Here is a 24,013-nt window from a genome sequence, read left to right as displayed (position 1 = left end):
TCTAATGGTATTATAAAAAGAAATAAGAAAAATATAATTATGACATTAGGGGAGTTTCATATTCCTTGATGATGCATCAGTCTTAGTTCCAGCAGTATTTGATCATCTGGATAGCTATCAGTAGGTAGATCCTTTGTCAAAATTATTCAGGTTTAAGCAAGCAAGATTTAAAAAGCTGTTCTATAGAGGCTTATCTGTAGTGGAGGTAAAATTTGCTTTCTCTGGCTGTGTAGCACCGTATTTCTGCCAATATGTTGTGGAAAAGCATCTGGCTTATTCTTGCTCACAGAGAAGGACACAACAGTGTATTGTATTGTATGGTGAACTACTGACTTGAGCATCTGTTACAGTTAGCGAGGAATTTATTGATATATTAATATCAACACCATATGGCATTTAGAGAGTTCCTTGGTCTTAAAGTTACTGGTGTTTTTGTGGGGCTGGTCAAATGTAACCAGCGAGTCCTTCCAATTGTGCAAGCGTTACAATCTTCTGTATGCACGAGGAGGGTGAGAGCCCTGAGGAAATGCCAATGGCATGGAGGGAGGCAGTGCCAGAACTGGGAAAGAACTGGGAACAGAAAGAAAAGCTTTCGATTTCCTGGCTACAGTGTTTTGTATTAACCAGCTACCTTTCTTGGGAAAATAATGACAGAGATAACTGGGAGGTACAAACAGCAAAATCAGCGCACTCTGATAAATTTCAAGTTACGAGCATGAGAAGCCAGTAGGAGAAATGTCAGGGGGGGGCAAGTGCTCAGCTGTTTGCACAACGTTTCTCAGAAGAGTATAAAATCCTTCTTTGCAGACACACAGAGGGGCTCACGTGGCTACAGACACTCTTCTGTAGCTCGTCCCTGTGCTCCTAATAGCTCCTCACACCCTGGAGTCTCATATCTGAATACCACCTGAAGAAGGTATCTTATTCATCAGAGGAGACCATGAGTTTCAAGGACTGTCTGGCAATATGCTTGGCCACAGACAGTGTAATACAGTTGTTGATGTATGCATGAGATTGTTCAGTATAAATCTTTAGAATGTGCATCTGTTTTTTTCCACAGGCTAAGTAGCTGTCCTTATCTCCTAAGCACCAGAAGGCTCTGCAGTTCAGACTTCCAGCAACATGGGCTGACAGTTCTGCTTGCCAGCTGGGGAGCAAAGCAGGAGCATGGCAGCCTTTACAAGGACAAGTCCTTTCTGTTTTATTCCACAAGTGTCTGTGGAGGTGGCTGGTTGTCTTTTCCACACTCGTGGCAGCTGGCCCTGGTGCAGAGGCCACTCCCAGGCTAAGTCTGACGTCTTCAGAGGAGATCTTTGATGCTTCTAGGCAAACAGCATACATGTACCTGAAAGGTGGTCATCTACATTGATCTGTTTGTCCATTAAGAGCCAGTGTGTGGGAGGAGGGAGAATAATTAACATGAAACTCATGAGGCACTTTACTTGAGCTCTGCATTTATATTTATCTGGTGGTTTGCTGTCGGTGTGTTATCTCATGCATTTAGGGAGGACAGAGACCAGCACAACATACTCCTAGCCCTCTTAGCTTCAATAGTGTCATACGGAATTTATAATTTGCATGTTTTAAAATACAATTAAAGATCCAATTTGATCTATGGCCTATCTAGAATCACTATGTCTGCAACAGAATAGTCTTATTAATATATTATTAATATTAATTAAGGTAGGTTAACAAAGAAACAGTTTAGGTGTTTAGGTGAGCCTGAAGAAGCAGAATGCTTGTGAAGAGAAATTTATTATTGTCTTTCCTGATAAAAGGGCTTGTCAGGTGTGAACACATCTTGTCACACAGAAACACAAGTTAACAAACAACAGCTATATACACACATGCGCATATATATATACATATGTACAGATAGGTGTGAACATTTTCAGAGATCTTAGAAGAAAAATCTGCAGTGTAACTTCCTGTTTAGAAGTAAGAGAACTAAGAGACTATCAGTTATATATGCACACAAATATTCTCAATTTAAAAAGCCCCCAAAGAGTATCAAAATAGAATAAGATGTTTTATAATTTCAGACAAAATTTGCAGGAAATATTAGGCCATATTAGTAATGTGAATTGCACTGCGTACAATTACATTATAATGTTGGCACACTGATGCCTTTCTATAATTTTAGCTGAGGTCTTAAATTTGGATCTCCTTGATTTTAATCCTACAGGAGGATTTCCTACTCCTTATAACTGATAACTGAATTTGTCTTGTTAGATTAAATAACTTAACCTTTACTGTGTTCAGAAAAAGGTAGTGAGAGAGCGCTGACAGCTTGAGGATAAGATGGTTGTCTCTGTGTACAGTTCTACAGCTGCTGAAAGTCCGTGATTCTGCTAGTGATAAAGCAAAGACTTTTTGATTTCAAATGCGTATGTGCTGTAAAGAGTATGCTGTTATTGCATATGGGGCATTTGTTACAGATCTGAACTAGTTTGTCTTCAGTAATCAATCTTTTGCTGTTACGGCTCTGGATAATATTTTTATAAGGTAGACTGTGCCACCTGACTGTGAGAGGTTTCATCTCTTGTCCTCTGAAACTGCTAATGTTAGCATTTCTCAGAGACACAGAATACCAGACTAGATAGAAAAACAGCAACAGCCAGGTCAGATCAGCCTATAAACTTTGCAAAATACAGTAGGAATATTTTTAGACAAGCTTCAGCACAGCTTTCACAAGTGCACCCATAATACTGTGTGACAAAAATTAGGCTTGATTGCAGTTTCTATTTGTCGTGACACAGTTTTTCATGTGAAATTTTTTTCAGATGTGGAGAATGATGAACATAGAATAATGTTCACTTCAAAATAAGTTTGCCAGAGAGAGAGGGAGAGAGGGAGGTTGTTTCCAGGTCTGCACCCTTGTGAAGCATGACTTCTTTTGTGCTCCATTTGGGACAGCGAAGTTCATCCCATGAGCCGTCAGCAGTTCTCTGCCTTTCCCATGTCTCTTTCCATGCTCCTGGTGGTTCTCTTAAACGTCCAATGGACACCGAATCATCTTGTTATTGAATCTGGCTTCCATGCACACTTCTTGCATGTTCCTGTTAATGCATTTATTGGCCTTTGGAGGCTAAAAGAGATGCAAGTATCACATACAGCTTTTGGCTGTAAATTTTTCTATTTTGGCTCTGTCTAGAGCAGGGTTCAAATGTTTGAGCTCGCACTGAATCAACTTAGTATTTACTGGTAATAAAAAAAGTAAAACAGGACCTCTAATCTCATTGTGCTGACTTGATTGGTTTAAACACTCAAGAGGCTTGTTTTTAACGAACACTTTTTGATGCTTTTCTGAGTCTTCAGGTGCAAATTCTTTCTTCTCTGCAAAGACGGCTGGAAATGTCCCTGTGCAGTGTCTGGAGTCCAGCAGCTGAACTCCTGGGAGAAATGCCAAATGTACGGTGCATGGTAAAATCGTGAATTGGAAATACTACTAACTAGGCCAATCTAATTAATATCTCCTAAACCCAAGAGTTTACAAAATGCAGCATGTAATTAGAAGTAATACTGGTCCTTTGAAATCCTGGCCTTGAGAGGCGGGGATGTTATGTGGTACAACTACAAACCAGGATTGTGATCATTAACAATATTCCTAAAAGAAAAGACAAGGCGGTGAATAGAAAGGACCAGGCTTAGGAGTCTTTGATGGTGGTGGGTAGAAGTGCCTAACGGTCAGGAGTCCTCGAGTCTTGTAGCTGTGTTCAATGAGTTATGCAAACCGAGTGTGGGAGCCAGTATGAGGCAGCAGTTTCTGCGTGTCTTGAGCCCCTCTTTTACTACTTAAGCTATGAACCTTCAGCCTGAAAAATATACGTCCCGGTTTACAGGGAACCTGTGCGCTTTGACTTTATCATCTGGAAGGTGCAATAGGTATTGCTGGCAGGAAGCTGTGGCATCCTTCATAGCTTCAGTACGATTTCATGGAGGCAGAGATTCCTTCTTGGACTGCACAGGCTTAGGCTACAAATATTTGAGGGGCAGCAAATTGGGTCAAGATTTTCCTTTTCAGGGAGAAATCCTGTTGGTAGGATAATTCAAAGTGGAAATCACTGGCGCAATGATATTTTCTTTTTGACATCTCTTAGCACATAGCCTGCACTTGGCTTCAGTTTCCTTGAAATGGCATGGTAATAAACTATGCACAGGAAAGCCCTGTCTTAGACTGTCTCTGCTGCAGCATCCTCTGTTTCTAGGATGCATGGAAAATACAAAAAGATGCAAATGACCATGAGCTTTTTCTCCTCTCTTAGTCCTTGTGTTTTCCACACCAGATCGCCTCAGTTCAAAGAACTCCTGCCTGTCTGGTCTAAAAGGGGAGCTTTGCCATTAACTTTCCCCGTGCAGTTGCTTGGCAACACAAGGTAAAGATCTAAACAAAAGGACAAAGAAAAATGATTTAGTTCATAAAACAGCCTGAACAGCTTTGGAGGTAGTTGCTTGGTAGTAGGCTTTCTGTGGTTTGGCTTAGGCTACAAAATTTTGCTCACAAAACAGCGTGACACCCTCAGTTATCACTGGTATGCTGAACGCCCCCCCCCCCCCCCCCCCCCTTGTTGCAGACACACATATGTCTACAGAAAAGAGTGTTTCCTGGCTTGGCTCTTGCTCTTTGGGGAGGAGGTGTGAATAGATCAACAGGAAAATGCATCTTGGTGGCATATGTTACCCCCACCCCAGGGGCTCTGACAGAAGAGTCCTCAGCTACTCTGCGCAGAGTCGCACCCCAAACATGTCTGCTGCAACCCCTCATGTCCCCACTCCTCTCATCTCTGGCCAGGAGAAAACATCGGGGGCCAGCTCATTCATGTCAAGGATGCTGTCCCCAGTGCCAGGTGACATGTCCCATTATGTACCGTGGTGGCAACTGGCACTTCCACTCAGTGCTGGAATGAGATGCAAGTCCTCACAAGGCACGTAATGTATGCGCTGTTGGTGCCAAAGTGGAGCCTATCTCTTGTAAAATGGCTTTGATACATCAATAAATGGAGCTAGCTGACAAAAATTCCTTAAGAATGAACTATCATTTCAAAGCCAATATTTTTTTAGAGTGCTGAAGGTACAAGGAGCCCTAATGACTAACAGAGGATCGTTATGTATGCAGGTGAAAAAGAAAGATGACAAGGATTTTAAATCAATCTATCACATTATGCATTTACCTGCCAGCAGTGAGTTTTTCACCCCTTTCATTTTACAGTGCCAAATACCACAGATTCAGGCTGGTAAGCAGAGCATTTGGGGGCAGAATTTACATTAAAAATGAACCTTTTACATAAATTATGACCTCTTTTGTTTCCCTGCTGACTGATGCACTTTAGCTGTCACATGCCCATTGTAGAGGGACTATTCTTTCCCTGATGTGTGCCTGTAATTCTCATTAACATCAAGGCGACTTACAAGTACTCATTTGGGAAAGACAGAACCCAAAGTGCCTCTAAATGCTTATGACAGGGGTGCCCAGATTGCCAGGTCCTGCAAACCGCAATCCAAAATTTTCATCTGGCTTAGAGCCTCTCCTTCCTCTGAGTTCCCCTCAGCCACCCTGTGAGTCCCACTGCCCTAACCCAGACATGCCCCCAGACCCTGCTGCAATCCCCCCCACGCCTCCCCAAATCCTCCCAACAACCTGAACCCCTCACTGTCTCTCCCAAACTCCCACCTCTCCAAACAGCCTGGGCGATCACACCCGGCAGTTGCCAGCCCACCACCGCTGCTGTAGACCCCTGCCCACTCCCTGCTTCCCCCGGCCATGGGCCGTGGGCTGCAGCAGCACCTGTGTCCCCACAGTGCCACATGCGTCCTTCTGTCGGGCAGTGGGCAGCGGCACCGGCATGTTTTGCAATCTGCTGGCTCCTTGCATGTCTCATGGAACTCTGGAGCTGGAGAAAGGCAAATGTGTGAATCATCCTTCCTGCTTCTAGCAGGCCTCCATGAGCAAAGGGGCCTCCTTACCAGCTGCAGCCTTCCCCATCTTGCGGCGTGACCTGCTGTTCTCCCCCACAGCTCTAGCACATCTGGAGTAAGAGAATGAGAGCAGGCTGGGGATGCCGGCAAGCTGTGTGTGGATCACGGAGAGCTGTTTGGCCACCCTGTATTGTGGTCCTGAAATGCTGGGACTGCAAAGTGAAGGCGCCGCTGTGGGAGGTTACCTCGGAAAGAGAGGAGGCTATTTGCACTTCGAGAAGTGCTTTCATCTTCATGTGTAGCTAGCACGATCTCTGTGTTAGGCTCAGGCAGGGAATCTGGCTGTCGGTGGCTTCTCTCATTCCCAGATCCTTTTGCGGTCTTAGTGCTGTCACAGAAGGTGTGGGATCAAAGCTGGGTCTCCTGCAGGCATGGTGGGATTGGTAGGTGGGGAAGGAGGGGAAAAACTGCATAGTTTTCCCAAAAGCAAGGGAATAATGACTGATGGTAATTTGATGGGACTCATGTTTAGTGTCTGTAACTTGCTTATTGGTCTTGGTGGGTGAAAGCTCACAGAGACTTCTTAGGTCGTCATTTGATTAGGGCTATCAGTTTCTCCTTTGTGACACCTCCCCATATCAGTACAAAATAAAAAACAGCCCAGCTAACAGTCAAAGTAATGTTAAAGGACCTTAAAGAATAAAAATAATTCTAAATCATTTATCTGTAAGGGGCAGTTAGCCCCTATTCTAGCCTTCCAAGAAGCTGAAGACTAATCACAACAATAAAGTGACTCATGAAGTAACAAGATGTCTGCAGCTTGATATAAAGGCGGAAACTGCCTCACTGAGGAAAACAAAATTGCCTGCCAGTGGCATTGGTATTTCTTAAAAGTAGAAGTTATGAAAGAGAGAAGTATGGCAAACCCACGTTCGTTCACCTTTGGGAAGATGCCTCCAGTGGCTGTGTGCAGAAGGGAGCAGCGAGCTGACTGCTCCCTGGACCACCTGGTTGCATACCGAGACCAGGGCGCTTCCTAGCAGCATGGCGTTATTGGGAACTTGAAGTTTAGATGACTTGAGAAGGTGCTTTTTAATCTCCAGAATTTGCTCGCTATGAAGCCTTGTGGACCTATCAGCTTTTGCAAACCCTAAATTAACACAACAAAAAAACCCATGCCTCTGGCTATTTTATAATTTTCTATAAAGATGAATCTGGGCACATGCAACTTTGAGTTAGCCATTTACCTCCTGCCAGCTAACTGAATGCATTTAGTTTCATAATGTGCCAGAGTCACACAAGTTCAACAAGCCTAACAATGCACATTATAGTATGCTTTACTCCCTTCTTATGCGGTTATTTTCAGTAAAAAATGCTTTTTCTTCCCCCCCGCCCCCCCCCCCTTAATATTTCCTTCTGGGGCACTAATGTACTTTGTCTGGCAAAAAGTCTTCTTTTTAACAGCAGGACGGGTAGGCAAACTGGGAGTGGCGAAATGCTCTTTGCAGAGAGTGAAACTGGCAAGTGCCTGACAGCTTGCAGCGGTATTATGTGGCACAACTTTCAGGCTGGTAAACATGTGCATTTCTCAGTATTTGCTTTCATGTGGGGAGGGGGTGTAGTCTCAATATTTCACACATCTCACCTAAGGGGAAACAGAGCCATCATACTGGTACAGGCTGGTGTCTGTGCTGAGACTAGTCTGTTTTTCAGTAGTTCTAAAATACAATGAATCACATGCTCTGTGCTTTCACCTTACCGGCAATATTCTCTCTAAAAGTTCAGATATCTTTCAACAGTTGTTTCCTATGCCTGAAGAAAGGAGTAAAAAGATAAGCAGTAACAGTTAGATGTGAGACAGGATTAAGACTGCAGGAGTGGCGAGTGATGCATATGTTTTCAACTCAATTAACTAAGAAGCCTTGAGTCGGTGGTGGCGTAAAGCTACATGGCTGCTGGAGCACACAGGGATTTGTCTTTTACTAACATAGGCAACCAAGAACTGTGAGCTGAATTGCAATCTGGAGATGCCCATCTCTACTTACAGAAGGAAACTAGCTGGCTGGCTTAGAGTTCACTTTTGGATGACTAGAGAGGATGAAGATGAATCCCACTGCTGTGACTCAATGCTTTGTCTCTTTCTCTGGTGTTTCGCAGGAGGATGTTAACTCACTCCTTTCAAGCTGCCTTCTTCCAAGCATCTTTCCTTGCTTCCTCCTACCCTTGTCCTCTTCTCTTCCCTGTGATATACCTGAACAACTCTTTGGCAAGAGACAGCAAATGACCAAGGCTTTTGTTTTTAGAATAATGTCAGGGCTTAAAAATCATTGCATGCAGTGGAAGAAAATGAGACTGCCATTTTGTGTTGCTTTGTTTTCTTTTTGGTGAGAGAACGATAGCCTGGAGACTGTACTTACCCACATGATACTTACCCTTTCCACCATAAGATCAAACAAACCGTGACCTTGGGTCACAAGCAGTTGTTCGCCACTGCTAGGAGGCTATAGATTACCGACATGGGAATTTTAATAGCAGAAGTTTTGTAACTTCCTTGTTACAACCCTGCCCTCAAGAAATCTTCTCTGAGAGCTTTTGTGTTTAACTAGTTACGATTTTCAAAGATGGGTAAATGGAGCTGCAAGATACTGCCCACCATCAATACATTCAGGGTTTTGGTTTCACCCTCTCTGCTACTCTGGGTGGGAAATCTCTGTCTCCTCTGTAACTCATAAGTCACCGCACCTTATATCAACTTGTCCAGTACAATTCTGAAGTGAGAACTTGGATTTTGCTCGCAGTGCAGATGATGCCTTTCCAAACTAATTTTGGTAGTCTGTGCTGAGCTCCATGCGTGGCTACACCATCACACTTGGTATGGGATCAGTGTGAACACAGCTGCCTGCCTCAGACAATTTGAACATGTAAATGGTGTGACACTTTAGTCTTTAATAGTAGCTTTGATGTTAGGTCCCTTTTATGCAAGAGGCTTTCTGTATTTCAGGACTGCACTCAAATGAAATGAGAGAATCACTACGGCAGCTCAATGGGAGCAGGCAACGATAATGTCTGGAGCAAGAAGGAAAGAGAACTATATCCAATTGAATCCAGACAGGTGGACTTGTGCCAAGCTAGAATTTAATTAAAACAGTCTGATTAAATCCACTTTTCTAGTAGCACCCTCTTTCATTAAGTGCTTGAAGGCAGCAATATGACTAAGCTGTGTATCTTCTTGTTAAGCCTTCAGTGCAAAGTCTTCAGAAAAGAGACAGCTGAACCTGTATACTGAATGGTTAGAGAAAGCGGACAATTTGCCACAGCCAAATGCTCTGTTTCACTGAAAAGGCTACAGCATTGGTGACAACTGGTTCTATTTCACAAGCTAAAGAAAAGAATAGAAACCATCATCTGTAGAGAGATGAAGACATATGTTAGGAAACTGCAGTCACACTTTTCGCTTAATGAACTATTTCACTTTTATTTAATCATTCTCTCCAAATAGAATATAGGCTCACATACAAAATATACAGTATTTTAAGTGCTCTTCAGCAACTTTTTCAATATACTTGAATTTGTGTTCTAGCATTTTTCAAACCAAGCTTTAAAAATGTTCTCACAATGCCAAACCCCTGAAATAAAAAATTATTTCATCTTGATTGGCTGATGAGATATATTTTTATTCAGTCCACAGGGGTAGCTTGTTTTAAAGGGCTAAAAATATCAATGATCTTTGGAATATTAATTTTCAGAACTGGACCTGTGTTGCTTTTCAGTGTTTGGAAAAGAGTGAAGTCTTTACAATCAAATGATAATGATGTATCGGAAGGTGGAACTTGAGCTTCTATCAGCTGCACTGGAGTTCAATTACTCTAGAGATGAGACGGAATTTAGAAAGACAAGTCCTGTCACTACCAATGGCCATCAAATACATTTTACAGTCATATAGTTTTGTTGTGTGTGGAATATTGAGATAATGCCAAATGTTACAGATGCATTTTAAAGTATTACTTATTTATGCTGCTGCACACAATGGCCACCAGGTTCTTTGGTCAAAAATCCTGGAGAGATCCTATATGCATGTTAATCAATTGCCTCTGTTTTCATCCTTTCCAGTGAAATTAAGAGCAGAATAGTTCCAAGAGAACAGAAAAACTGCTGAATGATCATAATGTTTGCCAGCAGCAAACAAGCCAGCAAGTTCTTGAGACTTTGACTTAGACTGAAGAGTAATTTACAGCAGGAGCTGAGCATTGGAACTCATTTGGGGGAGAGGAGGAGACTTATCTTCCAGTGTTCTGTATTGAGAGGAATAAGCTCTCACAGACAGTAATTCAGAACACCTAAACCGGACATTTACTGAGTTCTGTGAGTTGGGTGCCTGAAGTGAACTAGTGTCTGCATGCTGTTATGCACCAAACAATGTGTGTAGGAATCACAAGTTGTTTCAACTGCCTGGGGAATGAGGAGTTACTAAATTTAGGAAATGATGTAGAAAGTGGCTTTACGAATTTGTTAGCAACAGTAGTTGCTTGAAACTTGCCATCTGGGTTTGTTTTACATTCTGAGTGTATATTATGAACTTACAGGTCCTGGTTTTCATACAGTAGCATCAACTGCTATACTGCATTTAAAGTAAAAACCGGTTTCAGTACTGGGAGCTATATCTAGGCTGTAATGATAAAAGCTAAATTTATGTTCTGTGCAAAAGATGATAATGATTATTTCTTATCTGAAAGTCTGCGTGAATTACTAATGACCAGTTTTCTCTGCTTCTGCAATTAGTTAACATTTACTTTGCATTTTTCAACTTTTTCTACGGTCTTCTGCTGCTGTGGCACTTATTACTTCTATGCTAATAGTCTTCTAAGTCACTGGCATTGTTTTTCAGCTGGCAACAATGGACAGTGGCCCTGAACATTTCTCCTTCATACAGAGCTCCATCTGATTTTCTGGGCTGTTTTACTTGAGTCAGGCCCATAGAATTGGGTCTGGAAGCGCTATTAGCAGGAGAAGCAGGGACATTTAGATTGTGCAGTGCTTTCTTCAGCTACAGCATGGCTTAGCAGATTTCAGCATATCTGATTACTCATATTTAAAGGGCTTGGAAATGATGAGCTATTTCCCATTTCTCTATCGTTTGCACATTTTGTTTGTGCAATATCTTCCAGCCATTTGATAATATGCATCTAAGGGATCACAGCTGTCTCTTGTATGCATTCATACTTGTTTCAGAACATGCACTGACCCAAGGCAATAATCATAAAAGAAAAAAGTATTTTTTTAGAATGATTGAAGAAAAACTTAAAAAACCTTTATCTTCATTCATATGCTATCAATCATGTCTTCCAAGTGAAGATGAAGAAACACAAACTGGGTTTGGAAGGGATGAAAATCAAAGAATCTGAAACGTAAGGATTCCTAAATATATTGAAGAGTAACATGAAGATAAATATGGATGCCTCTGTCTCTTTGGTGTAGCAAGTACTAAAAAATCAGAACAAACTTCACCAAGATGGTGATTTACGTGGCATATACTGGGTCCTGTCCTGTTTGCCAACGTAAATGCGAAAAGGAGGAAGGCATGTCATAACCCTTTTGTTAAAATGTATATTCAGATAAGAAATACGAATTTTCCTAATAAAAAGTAATCAGAAAAGATCTTGAGGTTCACTGCAAGCACAGTGGTGTCAATAACAATAGTTGTAACAATGCTTGCTAACACTTCTGATAGTTTCTTCCAGGTCATTTCAAGGTTCTGTCAGGTTTCATTAGTATGTTCACTAGGACTCCTTTTGCATCAAAAGCAGACAGTGATTTTGGGTCATCCTTCATGCTGCCTGTCATGGACATAAGTGTGTTTCTTGCTGAAAAAAATACTTAAAAAGCACCTAAAATTAATAAAAAATGCATGGGAAGTTCTGAAATACAGCTATAAGTTGCAGAAATTTGAAACTTCCTAAAGAGAATGAAGAGCTGCACTTCTGAAATATACACTTTTTATTTGCAAAGTCACAAGGGGTACCAGAGAATAAAATTGTAGGTAGATGACTAAGACTGCTCCCTCCCGCAACCCCCTCAGCATTGTGTGAAGTTATATATGTAGAACAGAATAAACCAAAACACAAGATCCAGAAGTGAGAAAATGAATAGATGACTGTGAGGTAGGCAATGCTCAGTCTAAACTGCAGCACTGTAGCAATACAGTATAATCAGCTTGTAGCAGCCAGAGCAAAAACAATTGAAGAAGCAAATTTAGCAAGCCTATAAAATTCCAGGTTTAATGCTTAGTTCTAGACCCTGAATAAAGACGTGGCCAGACACAAGTCCGCCTAAGTGTGAGGGCAGGATAAGACTTCTTTCAGGAATATCATAATTCTGTAGGCAACAGCAGATGACACAGTGATAAAGGAGACAAGGTTCTACCTACTTTCACACTGCCTGTTTGCCTCCACTGCTGAAATCGAATCAGTGGGTTTTAAGAGTCCTGCTGTAACCCAAATGGTTAAAATTTGCTTCTGCTAGCTGGTTAGCAGGTGGATCAATGCTTTCAGATGTCAAAAACAACTACGATAAATATCAGTGAAAGCTGTTCATATCTTTGTCCCTGGGAAAACCAAACAAAACCACCGCTAGTTTGTTCATAATTAGAAATAGTTAGGAAATTTGATTAATTTCATTTCACCCATCTAAAATATAGACTTTAAAATCTGAACTATTAATTTAAAGTATTCTGTAGACAAAAGAAACTGATACTTTAAGAGGAAAAGTCATCCCATCCTCAGGTAGGTGTTTGAAGCAGCGGATATAACTTGCACTTTGGAGATGATGTCCAACTTAGCTGGTGGTAGATAAGCTGAATGCTACCCTTGAAGGCTAATTGACCACATTTGTAGTAGCATCACATACTTTTGATGTATTGATCATAAAAACCAGTAACAGCTCAGGAAAATACAAAAGGCAGAGCTGGCAATAAAGGCACTCAATGAAGATACTGGGTTCAGAACCATCCACACTCACAGCAGCCACATTACAGCTCCTGTCTGTGAGGCAGGCATGTGCATTTTCTGTATCTTTTCATGTTTTGCACTATGGGACCACATTTTGTTATCCTGTAGGTGCTATCACAATATAAACATGGAACAAAAATTCCTTAACTTAATAAATATTATATGCAAAAAGTAGTAGGAGAAATTATTGGTGGAATATTAAAAAATCTTTCCTTAGCCTGCAGAATCTGAGCTAGGAAGCAAGCTAGAAGAGCAACATGAGAACAGCCTGAAAATACTTCTGCCTGTAGAGATGCTCTTTGCATTTCTAAGTGCATTGCACTGTCACAAGGAATCACCAAACCTGACTAAAACCTTCAGATGTTTAATAATCACACAGACCTTTACCTCCAGGCAAACTCTCTATTCTAGTACTTCTAGTGCTTCTTCACCTTCTGTTCTAATCATGGCTGCATCTCAGGAGACATGTGTGCTTACTATATTTAATATACACATAATGTGTTATTGGTTAAAATGTATATATTGGTAATCAGCAGCAGCTCCAAAGAAAGCTGGTGAAAAAGCTGAAATCTCTATCACCATGGGTGCCTAATTAAGTGCCTCCAGCAAGTATGTGCTGATATGAAACCACAAAGGTCAGTCTTGTGCTGAGCTGTGCATTATATTTGAAGCCCAGAAGAAATGGCAATCTGTATTAAAGTTCACAACCTGTCTGAAATGAGACTGGATTAAAATAATACAAGTTGTTAGCTCTGAGATAGCTCTTTATGTGAAAAGAACAAAACTCACCACACATAACTGTGCAGTATAAAAAGCACTGAAATCTTCTCATGTGCATTTAAAGCAGTGCTTAGCATTGTAATAAAACACATGGTTCAGTTATAATGTGAGGTCAGTAATGCAAGGAGCAAGAAGAATAGCATTAAATTAAAGAAAATGAGAGCTCTGACTGACTATCAGTTTAGCCCTATTACTCATGATGAGAAGTAAAATGAAGTTCATGACCCCATCTACTCTGCCTCTACTCTCTGCTCCTTCATGTCCTTCATCAGAAGGCACTTCCTCAAGGAGATTCATAAATCCATAGTTTTCTCCAATGAACTAGCACATATTTATTCTAGCTGTTCTACCCACCATACTTCTATAAACAGAAAAAGAAAAGCTGCTACTCTAAGGCAGGTTACTACATCCTCTGCTTGTGACTGACAGATGTTTAGTATCTTTCTCTTAAACTAGGTCATGACATCTTCACGGAATTTCTTCAATCTGTTTGTCTTTATAGTGCTGTGCACATTTACATTATTACATACAGTAAGTACATAGCAAAGAAGAACCGAACAGTGCTCACAATGAACCTGCTTATTACTGGTAGTGGTAAGCTGGTAGCAGTTCACTTCGGCTTGGAGAGTAACCTGATCTTTTCCAGAAAGCAGCTACCACTTAACTCTTCATAAGCAAGAGTGCTAACAGGATCTTTGGTAAGACACTTATGCTATAGAGAAATCCATCTTTTCCAATAATAGCTATTAAGAGCCATAAACTAATTGTAGATAATGGCCCACCCTTCAGCAGCAGTAGTTCAGCCACTTTATCAAGATATATGGATTTAAGTTGACCACTTTAAGACCTCAGTATGCATGAGGAAAAGGGAATATATTGTGAAAAGACTTGTTAAAAGTAGCAAAGATGCTCCTGAGTCACCTACACATTTTGGCATTGAAATAAGAGTCTAGATTTCAAGGGAACTTGCACTGACCTCCTATTGCAAAGAAGGTCGTGATGCAAAACAACCCGCAGGCTGGGGCAGCGGAGCAGCATCAGCTGAGTGAATGGGAGGTCTGGCCCCACGCTCGGCTTCCTCAGCTGATAAAGGGCAACTGGGTTGCCCTGCACCATGCAAAACAGTCTGGGGAAACATGGGTTATTTGGCAGGCCTTGTCTTAAGAAGAAGAAAATGCCAAAGAAATTGAAAAGGAAGATAATATGGCCTACAGTGAGAAAAAAATACATTTAAATATGTGAGCAATGGGTAGTATCACCTCCTGCATTTAACAGTCCAAAGGACATGCAAAGGAGTTGGCTCTGAGGGTCAGAGATCCTTCACACAAAGGGTGGTGGCAACTGACTTCTCCTTGCCTCAGTCCCAGAGCTGCATGATAATGGTAGACACGAATTAGTTAACATGAGCGGCAGGTGGGACTGAGTTGTAGTTGAGTTCATTCCTTGCTTTGCTTCCCACCTTCTGAGGACTAATTAAAAGAGAAACTAGTAGAACCTAGAATAAGGAGGCCCTTCCTGATGTACTCTCAACACCTTTTCCTGCTTTTCTTCCATTTTGTCAACCATGCTTGGGGTAACCCAAAACCTTCCTAGCCTGCCTACTTTGATAATCCTGTGCTCCCATCACTTTGCAGAGCTCTTAGGCCTTTCCAAATGTTACAGGACCATTTTCAGGGGGCTCCAATGGCTGTCTCCTTACTCCTTCTCAGACATCTCAAATGCCACCTCCAACCAGACTGGTGCCTTTCCTCTCCACTCCACAAAAATACATTTCAAAATAAAAAGAAATTTAATTTTTTTTATATACACAATGTTTTTTTCAGTCACACAGATAGAAAGTAGACACAACTATGCCTTCATTTTAGGTTTTCTCATTTTTCTTTTCCTTGCTGATAAAGCGATGGGAAACAGAATCTGGTTAGAAGGTTAAAGGAGAGAAAGATAGAACACCAGAGTCTAGTTAGTGGTCTCAAAAGGCAAAATGAGAACGATTCACTCTGGTATGCCAACATTTATGAAGCTGGTAAGTAAATATTTAGTAGGAAGTTGGATATCAATATTTAATTAATGAATTAATGCAAAGATATCAGGCCTGATGTAGAAAGCATTGAGGCTTCCTGAAAGGTAGATTATTTATTAAAGGCATAGCATCTGGGTCCCTGACACGGTGAACACAGCCCTGGCAGGGATGTGGAAGAGGAGGGGTGGGATGAAGTGGGCTCTTCTCTCTTCTGACACAGGGTATGTGTGACACCGAGTGGGGCTATTTCATGCTATGCATGCCTTAGTAATGCTTAGGGAGATGTTTAAAAAAGTTTTTGAGCAGTGAGGGCAGCATAAATTGCACTAAGGAAAAGTATAGTAACAGCAGGAAGTCATAAAAAGCAGTAGTTCAGCCCAGGCAATTAACTTCTGAAACAAATGGCATAAAAACACATGTTACAGTGGAAAGGGAATAAAGGTGCTCAGGATGAAGATGATGCAAGAAGAATGCCAATCTTATAGTCTTGAGATGCTGCCTGGCTCTTCAAAGACACACATCCACACTTGTTGCCTCTTTTTGAGTGTAGAAGTCCACCATTTAGGTTCAGCTAACAGATGGGTTGGTACCCCCACTCCCTTCTTCCATGCCTGAGGATTAAAAGTGCATGACAGCTGCAAGAGACATTTCTGTAATGCAGACATTTTTGGAGAATTGTGAAGGGCTTTTTTTTTTTTTTTTTTTGAGGAAAAAATGAAGGAACTGAACAAGGGAGTTTTCTGTTAATTCCCTTTGCAGCTCATGTCACCTGAAATACTTGTTTCCTCAGGCAAGCCCTTCATCCTCTCATTAAATCCCTCAGTCTTTGTCATGGCAACATCTGCCAAACCCTGCCAAACCTTCTCCTTCTTCTCCTAGCCTTGTCCCCCTGAGGGCACCACCTGACCTCTCTCTCTCTGGTATCAACAGTGCTCCAGTAAGACTGCAATTCCTTTTTCAATTGATCCCACCTCACCCACTACGGAAACACAACTGTCGGTAATAAAACAGTGCATGGTGCACAGTGATGCTGTACAATGACAGGGACATGAATCAAATTTCTGAAAGACAAATAAAAACAATATAAATTTAAATAGGAGAATATGATTACTGAAGGTGGAATTAGGTTTGGACACATTGTAAGACTCCATCCATCTGTGAAAAATGCTGGAAGATTTTTTAATGAGATTTTCAGTTATAAATGTTGAGACACCATCAGTCCTGAGGTGATAAGATTAGAGTTTGATTGTGTGTTGCTATGAGAAGAGTGTGTAGAGAACTGACCTACTGTAGAAAAGCAATTAGGATCTACGGGGGGACTAATCGGCAAATGAAATAGCTATACAAAGTATCCTGTGGCAAAAAAAAATCAGATACATTCTGTTATAATTTAACAAACACTTGTAGATAAAATTGCTGTTATGGGCGACTTGAGGCACAAAATCGTATTAAAGGAAGAAATTAAAGCTCTAATCTCTAATAAATTAATGTTGCTTGAACTAATATACTGTTAGGAATAATGCATTGCAAAGGACAGTACAATTAAGGAATGGAAAGGGAATTAATTCTGTGATGTAAGGACTAGATGCCATGATCTGAAAATCAAAACCAGCTTTGACATTTGACTTTAGCAAAGTGGGTTAGGAGAATTGACTTAGAAATGGACTAATGGTACGTAAGAAAAGACTTATGAGGGTCAAATTTAGAGCTATATTAATATGCACCTGTTAAGCCTTCATATGCCTCATTAAAGGTAGTTTATGAGGACTGATGAGCCTTCATCACCACTGGGACTGGCAGAGGGAAAGTTTGTATGGGCAGGCACTGCTGCCATTTCCATGATGCCAGCGGGCCTTACCCAACTATACGTCAGCTGTTCTGCCCCTGCCTCTCCTGTACATCTGCCTTTTGCTGTGTAATTGTATTTTACATCCTGCCAAAGGCAAGGAAATGGGACCGGACTCAGCACTGTGACTGCATGGCAGGTGGCTCAAGGCTGGTACATTTGATGAAATAATAACAGGGTTTGCTTGTCACTACCTGCCAAAGACCCTTTTTACAGACCATGACCCTAATATCTGCACCTCACAGTTACGCACTTCTGGCACTGGATGTCTGTAGCTGACCCATCTGTTATTTCCATCTGCTCTTCTTTTTCTTTCAAGTTTACAAGTTATGCTCTGAAATGTTATTCAGATCCCATTGCACCATTTTTGTCTTTGTCAGCTTTTTGTCAGCCTATCCAGCGTGGAAAACTGAAGGTTCAGTGGTAAGTACTTGTTAGCTTCTAGGCTAATTAATTTCCCCTAAATGAAAGAAAGAGACTTTTCTTAATGTAAAATATTTGTGACTCTCCTCTGAACTTCATTCTCAGTGGATTCACTTTATAGATTCTTCTATTTTTCACTAATTAATTCCATTGCCATTTATTTTCCCTCAAAGAGCCCCCCACGGCTGGTTATCACAGAACCAAACAGAGTGCAATGAGGTACATAACGTTTCTAAGGAAGTTAGATGCAGTGATTGTATGGACAACGACCATCACAAATGTCTTTTGGCAGCAATCCTTACCCTGACCGCAACGCAGAGTTTTGCTCAGGTGCCTTGCTGTAGTTACATCTCATATTTTAAACCCACAATGCTGCTCTCTCAAGGAGGCAAGATTTGGTGCTTTCTCTTCAAGAGTAAGTCATCACATATGTGGTAATAAGTACAATATTTTTCCCAGGAGTAGTAAAGTATCTATCAGAAGTAAAATGTTTGTCCATGAATACTCAGCCTAATGACATACTGACAGTACGTGCATCGTTCGTGTGTTCAGCATAAGGAAAGGATTTGACAAACTTTAATGTGCAGAGTGCTCAGTGTTAAAAAGAAACAAATAAGCAAGTATTGCATAAAAGAGGAAATGTGCAATCCAAAGTTTCTGATCTGGATGCAAACCTCTTGACGGACTTCCTACCCACGCTCATATGTTCCACAGATGAGCTCAGCCCCCAGCTGAATGCAGAATTAGGCCCAATGGGCTGCCCTTGCAGCATTTGCTCCTGTCAACAACTTGTGCTCTGCATTGGGAGATCTGGGTACGTCCTGATAGCTTCAGTGGAGATTGGAAGGGACCTCATCTGTATCAACCTTACTACTGGAGCAGAGACACAGCGGGGAACTTGTCAGAAATGGACGTTACTCTGCAGCACATCTCACCCTACTAAGAGCAACAAGGGGCACATATGACCCACAGAGGGTGTGCAGCTTGGGCTTCCCATGGCAGCGAGGTGAATTACAACCTAAAAGCATTGGTGACAGATTTCTCCTCTTAAATTTCTGCTGTTTAGCTACAAGTTAGGAATGTAGTGGGAGTGTCTTCCAGCAGGGAGAAAGAAGCGGGGGGCAGGCAGAGGGTGAATGCCTCCTTAACCATGAATGGTCCCACCAAGGTGCTTGTTGGAGTTGCCTACCAACAAATGTAACCGTGATTAAAACACCGTGCTTGTTGCAAGATGCTAAACAAAACCAGCCATTTAATAAAACCAATCCATTTTAGCATAATAAAATACATCAGGTATGGGATATTTTATGAAAATGTTTAATTCAACTGTTTCTTTGGAATGTAGTAGTCATAGTTTGAAAATTTAAGTTACAGTTCAGTTCTATGTGGTTTTTTTTATGCTACTCAGTGTCTGAGAATACAAATGTCATTTAAAGTTAAGGCTTCGCTGTTCATTTTGAAACAACAATTTACAAGTGTCATATTGTCATAGAAAATAAAAATTTCTGTAAAAAAAATTTGCACAAAGTTTTATGATGGTACAAAACATGAAGCAATAATATACCAGTAAAATGAAATCATTTTACTACAGAAGATTTTTATAGTTTTTCAATAAAGAAAAAAATATGTTATTTTACACTTTAAAAATTATGAAACAATCTAAAACAATATAAACTGAACATTTTGTAACACTGCCTTTACAAATTAATAACTTTATAAACATATAATTTTTTTAAATATATTTATCAGTGCAAGATACTTTTCAATGTAAAGTTGCAGTATCATTTTTCCTTTATTGAAGGGCAACTTTCATTCTATGACCTTCAGAGAAATCAAATCTTCAGTGCTAATCCTCATTATCATAGTAAGGTCTGAAGACCGCAAAGGAGATATATTTCTTTTTACGTTCACTATTCTCAGTATGTTAAAAGAAGGAAAAAACCCACCAACTACCAGCTTTGCTGTTCAAATAGATCAAGACCAAGAGCTGGCCCAGAATCTATTGAAATCCACGTGAATATTTCAAAAGCTTGGGCTCCCCAGTGGGATTTCCTCTTCAAGGCAATATATGCATGTAACTCTCAAGTTAGTGGACTAGAAGTTTTTCCCACTGAGGAGAACAGACCCTAACACCTGGATCACACAGTGGTGGTGTGCCGAAAATAGTTTTGAAAAAAAAACTTTTTTTCTTTGGGTTAATTAACTAGCTGCTGTGATACCATTATGGTCAAATTACAGTGTTAGATACAACTAAAATTCTACCTCTGCCAAAGTGAGTTTGTCACTTGGGACATTTCATGGACTAACTTTTAGGCAAAACTTTCAGGCCCTAGGTGCTCTGTCTCGCCTTCTGGAGGACCCAAGGTCTAGAGCCTGGGGAGGTAACTCATCTAATTTAGGCATCTAAGGCTTGATGACCTGAAGTGGGTGTTTGAATTTTCACCATAGTCTTTGCCTTTAGGACTCCTTTGAAGTAGCAACTGTCCACTGCTTTTTTTCTTTTGGGTCTTCCTTTAAAAGATTTTCAACTTCAAAACTCATATTTTTACCTTCAGTCTCCCTCTCTTTTGTTCAATTTCTAGGTTACTGGTGGTTTTTCTGCAGATTTTTCTGGTTTACGGTTTATATTGGTGAGATTATGTGCTTCAAAATATTTAATTGATAAACAGGGGTGGATTCTGTTGCTCTGTGTAATTCGAGGCTGAACTGGCCCTTCTTTAGCCCTAATCCTGGACAGGATACTTCATTTGCTCTACTGCAAAACCAGTTTTGGAAAAGACTAACTCAGAAAGCCACAATCTCTTCCCTAACTCTGTTTGGAGATTTCAGTGAGGAAAAACACAAGTTCAGCACTTTGAGGGATGTCCCTTTCCCCGTGTTTGCACTGGTTTTACCTGCTAGTTGGTGGATACCCAGGGGAAGGTTAAAGCTGCCTTCTTCCACTGCCCCCCCCAGTTATGGCTGTGCTGTGTGTGGGTCACTGCAGAAAACCCAGGGGCTCCCCTCACACCTGCAGGAGGGGAGCGATCCCTCTGGTCCCCCACCTCCTCCTGTGGACCCCTGTGGGAAACATACTCTTGTTTCCTTTTACCCTGTTGGACCAGCTGTATAGGCTGTTGAATATTATTCATCCAATAATATTTGTCCTAAAATGTTAAAAAATTGCCACATAATTGTCAAACACATTTTTCTGACACCTTACATTACTCAGCTCACTGAATCTGTCACTATCTGCACTTCTGGTCAAACAGAAACCTCCTGGTATGAAATGCCAATTGGATGTAACAGGATGGTAAGAATATACCCTACATACACTGTGGGATTTTATTCTGCCCTCAGTACCCATGTGTAAGCTCAATTAGCATTGATTAGCATGAAAATGCACATTCACTGAGAGAACAGAACTCTGGGTTCAGGTAGGGGCAGGAGGAGGAAAGTTTCTTAGTTTAAAGGCAATCTTTTGAGTAAGGGAATCGTTTTCCCCGGTGTAATTAACAGGCAAGCTGTTCAGGATAAACGACATGGTTCATGACTTCAGGAAAAAAGATACTGTCACTTTATGCTGTTAAGAAGAAACCCAAAGTTCGACTTTGGAGGGTAAAGTTAAGAATTTTCCCTTATTTTTTAACACAAACTCTAATAAAATCCTTTGCCATTACCAGCAAGTTAAAGCTGCAGTTTTCTTTCCTTGGCAATGGCAAATGCTTATGCAATCTACTCAGAGAGAGAAAGAAAGAGAGAAAGAGAAGAGAAAGGGAGAGAGATTTTACATTTGAAAATACATTCTATATGAAAGAACAATAAAAGGGGATATTGCAGCTTTATACAAAAGGGTCAAGAGACATGAAGTTGAAATACAGGAAGCAGAACAATCGAGCCAGGTCGTCAAATCTGATTAGCCCTTGCCTTGCTGAGGCTACTTTCTTACACTAAAATATACTTTTCTTTTAGTCAGTGAGCCATCAGAATATGATCAAAGACAAGGGCCTAACTGCAGAGAAGCAGAGCTGTACTTAATGTTAACACAATGAGAAGCAGTACAAACAAAAAGGCACTTGAGAGGACATACACTAGCCAGTGCCAAGGACTTTTTTGTTTAGTTTTTAGGCAGTACACTTGGTTACCAGTTGTGTCTGATGATGGCACATACTCTTTTATGGAGTTCACAAGCACAAAATTTAGTACAACACTGAAAAACATCAATAAGATTTGACTGTATTGCTTCGTAAACAGAGCTGACACACTATATTGGTACTGATGCAGCAGTACTTTCAAAAACATCCTAACCCTTCTTTGCCTATGCACAACACGAGCAATTATACACAAATACAGGTGCAGGAGTCCACTAAATTGCTGTTACTCCAATATGTTCTGGGCACTGAGCTACAGACAGCATGTCCATCCAAAGGACCCCACTGAATACATTTTGTGACAGCATCTTGGATTTTGCACAGTTAAAACAAAATTATCCATTAAAGGAAAATGAAAGAGGGAGAGAAAGAAAGACAAAATGAATTATAAGTCAATCATACTTGGTCTCAACACCAGCATTTGATTATTTCAAATAAAACCAACAGAAAAAGCAGACTGTACATGATTCAGATTGTTAACACAGATTGTTGTCCATGTTTATCAGTTACACACTCATTGAAGCTCCTGAGAAAAGCTTGGCTCAGTGTCATCAATGCACTTTTCAGCCTGTACAGTAAAAGAAGATCAACAGTTCCCCAGCATGACCGAGCTATGTCCTTCCATCCCAATTCTCTGAAACTTCTCCAGTCGCTTTATACCTTCATGCTTCTGAGTATGAATTCTGTGTGTTTAGTTTATCTTTTTTCAGTTTTACACCATCGACCAGTTCAAAATTGTAGTTCTCCAGTGCAGACAAGTTCCTCTCTGACATCCCATTGTGCCAACAGGCACAGTACAGGACGACTCCACAGATGGCTCCTAAAAGCACCCCGAGTGCACTCATGGCTATGATGGTAATAAGGATTGGGTCTAGGGTCTTCAGGACATTGCCTGGTTTCCTGGAGATGTTATCATCGTAGTCCTCGCCTGTATGGTATGGAGGTGTAAACCCTGAAATGGAGTAAAGAATTGCAAAATTTTCAGAACCGACTCTAGTTAGAAATTTGTTTTAAGAGTTGTAAATTTGGAGAAAGGACATAAAGTTTTTGAAATGAGTTGCTACATAATTTGAAAACCTAGCTTCTTGGAGGTAGTCATAAATAGCTGAAAACTATAATGTGGCCCAAACAGTTGATTTTTTTTCAAACTGTTCTCCAAACCTTGAATCTGCTGCCGGTTAGTAGGGGTCTGATTCTGCCTTGGATTAAGTGGGAGTCTTGGGAATGAATAACCAGACTTTTTGATTATATTTTACCAGCTTGCAGTAGTTAGTTCAAAATTATTAATTAAATCTTATTCAGCTCAGTCTGGATGTTTATAGCCTTAGATATTAGCTGGGAATCTCCAGCCATTTTGCATCCATCTCCACTTCACTGACTTCAGGATTGGACCTTGAAATGGAAACAGTGGCAAAACTGACACAGAAGAGCACTCTTTCCCCTTTGGTAAAATATTCACTGGGTATGATAATGTTTTCCCTCAACCCTTTCAGTTTATGAAAGAGATCCAATAGGCTTGCAAATCCTGCTAACTGTTGCAGGAGAAGCCAAAAAGTCTTTCTGGACAAACCCTGCTGTCGCTGAAATCAATGATACCAATCCTGTTGACTGTAACAGAAAAAAAATAAGCTCATTGCCTGAAAAATGCAAGTATATTTTATTATTGGGACAGTATGACAATTATGATCCGTTTAATGATCCATTTACAGCCATCACCATAGAAAATGATAATGCTTTGGTAGACTGGTCATAAAATGACATTTTCAGCCAGGTCTGTGAAACAATTAGCCTGAAGAGTTTTGAGTTTAATTGTGCGAGTCATAAATGGTAAGATATAATGATAGCTGTTTCCTCAGCTGTGGACAAGCCTTCTAGATAACAAAATACTAAGGAG

General features: G+C 40.7%; 1 protein-coding gene and 2 long non-coding RNA genes across 6 annotated transcripts in view; 2 read left to right on the top strand and 1 right to left on the bottom strand.

Moving 5' to 3' along the window:
- LOC308062616 overlaps positions 1-21,000 on the top strand; it is a 36,983-nt gene extending 15,983 nt beyond the window's left edge. The window contains exon 2 of the long non-coding RNA XR_013927648.1: positions 1,061-21,000. This is a non-coding gene — a long non-coding RNA (uncharacterized lncRNA). The remainder of the gene's footprint in view (positions 1-1,060) is intronic.
- LOC308062609 overlaps positions 1-24,013 on the top strand; it is a 273,089-nt gene that overhangs the window by 244,795 nt on the left and 4,281 nt on the right. The window lies entirely within an intron of this gene.
- NRP1 (neuropilin 1) overlaps positions 19,286-24,013 on the bottom strand; it is a 114,675-nt gene continuing 109,947 nt past the window's right edge. For all 4 annotated transcript variants that reach the window (XM_080384315.1, XM_080384316.1, XM_080384317.1 and 1 more), the window contains exon 18: positions 19,286-23,071. In XM_080384315.1, the coding sequence (XP_080240441.1) occupies positions 22,782-23,071 (290 nt within the window). In that variant the 3' untranslated portion in view covers positions 19,286-22,781. The remainder of the gene's footprint in view (positions 23,072-24,013) is intronic.

This window comes from Falco punctatus (genome assembly GCF_963210335.1).
Source record: "Falco punctatus genome assembly, chromosome: 4".
NCBI classification, from domain to species: domain Eukaryota; kingdom Metazoa; phylum Chordata; class Aves; order Falconiformes; family Falconidae; genus Falco; species Falco punctatus.
This window is presented reverse-complemented; position numbering and strand designations above follow the sequence as displayed.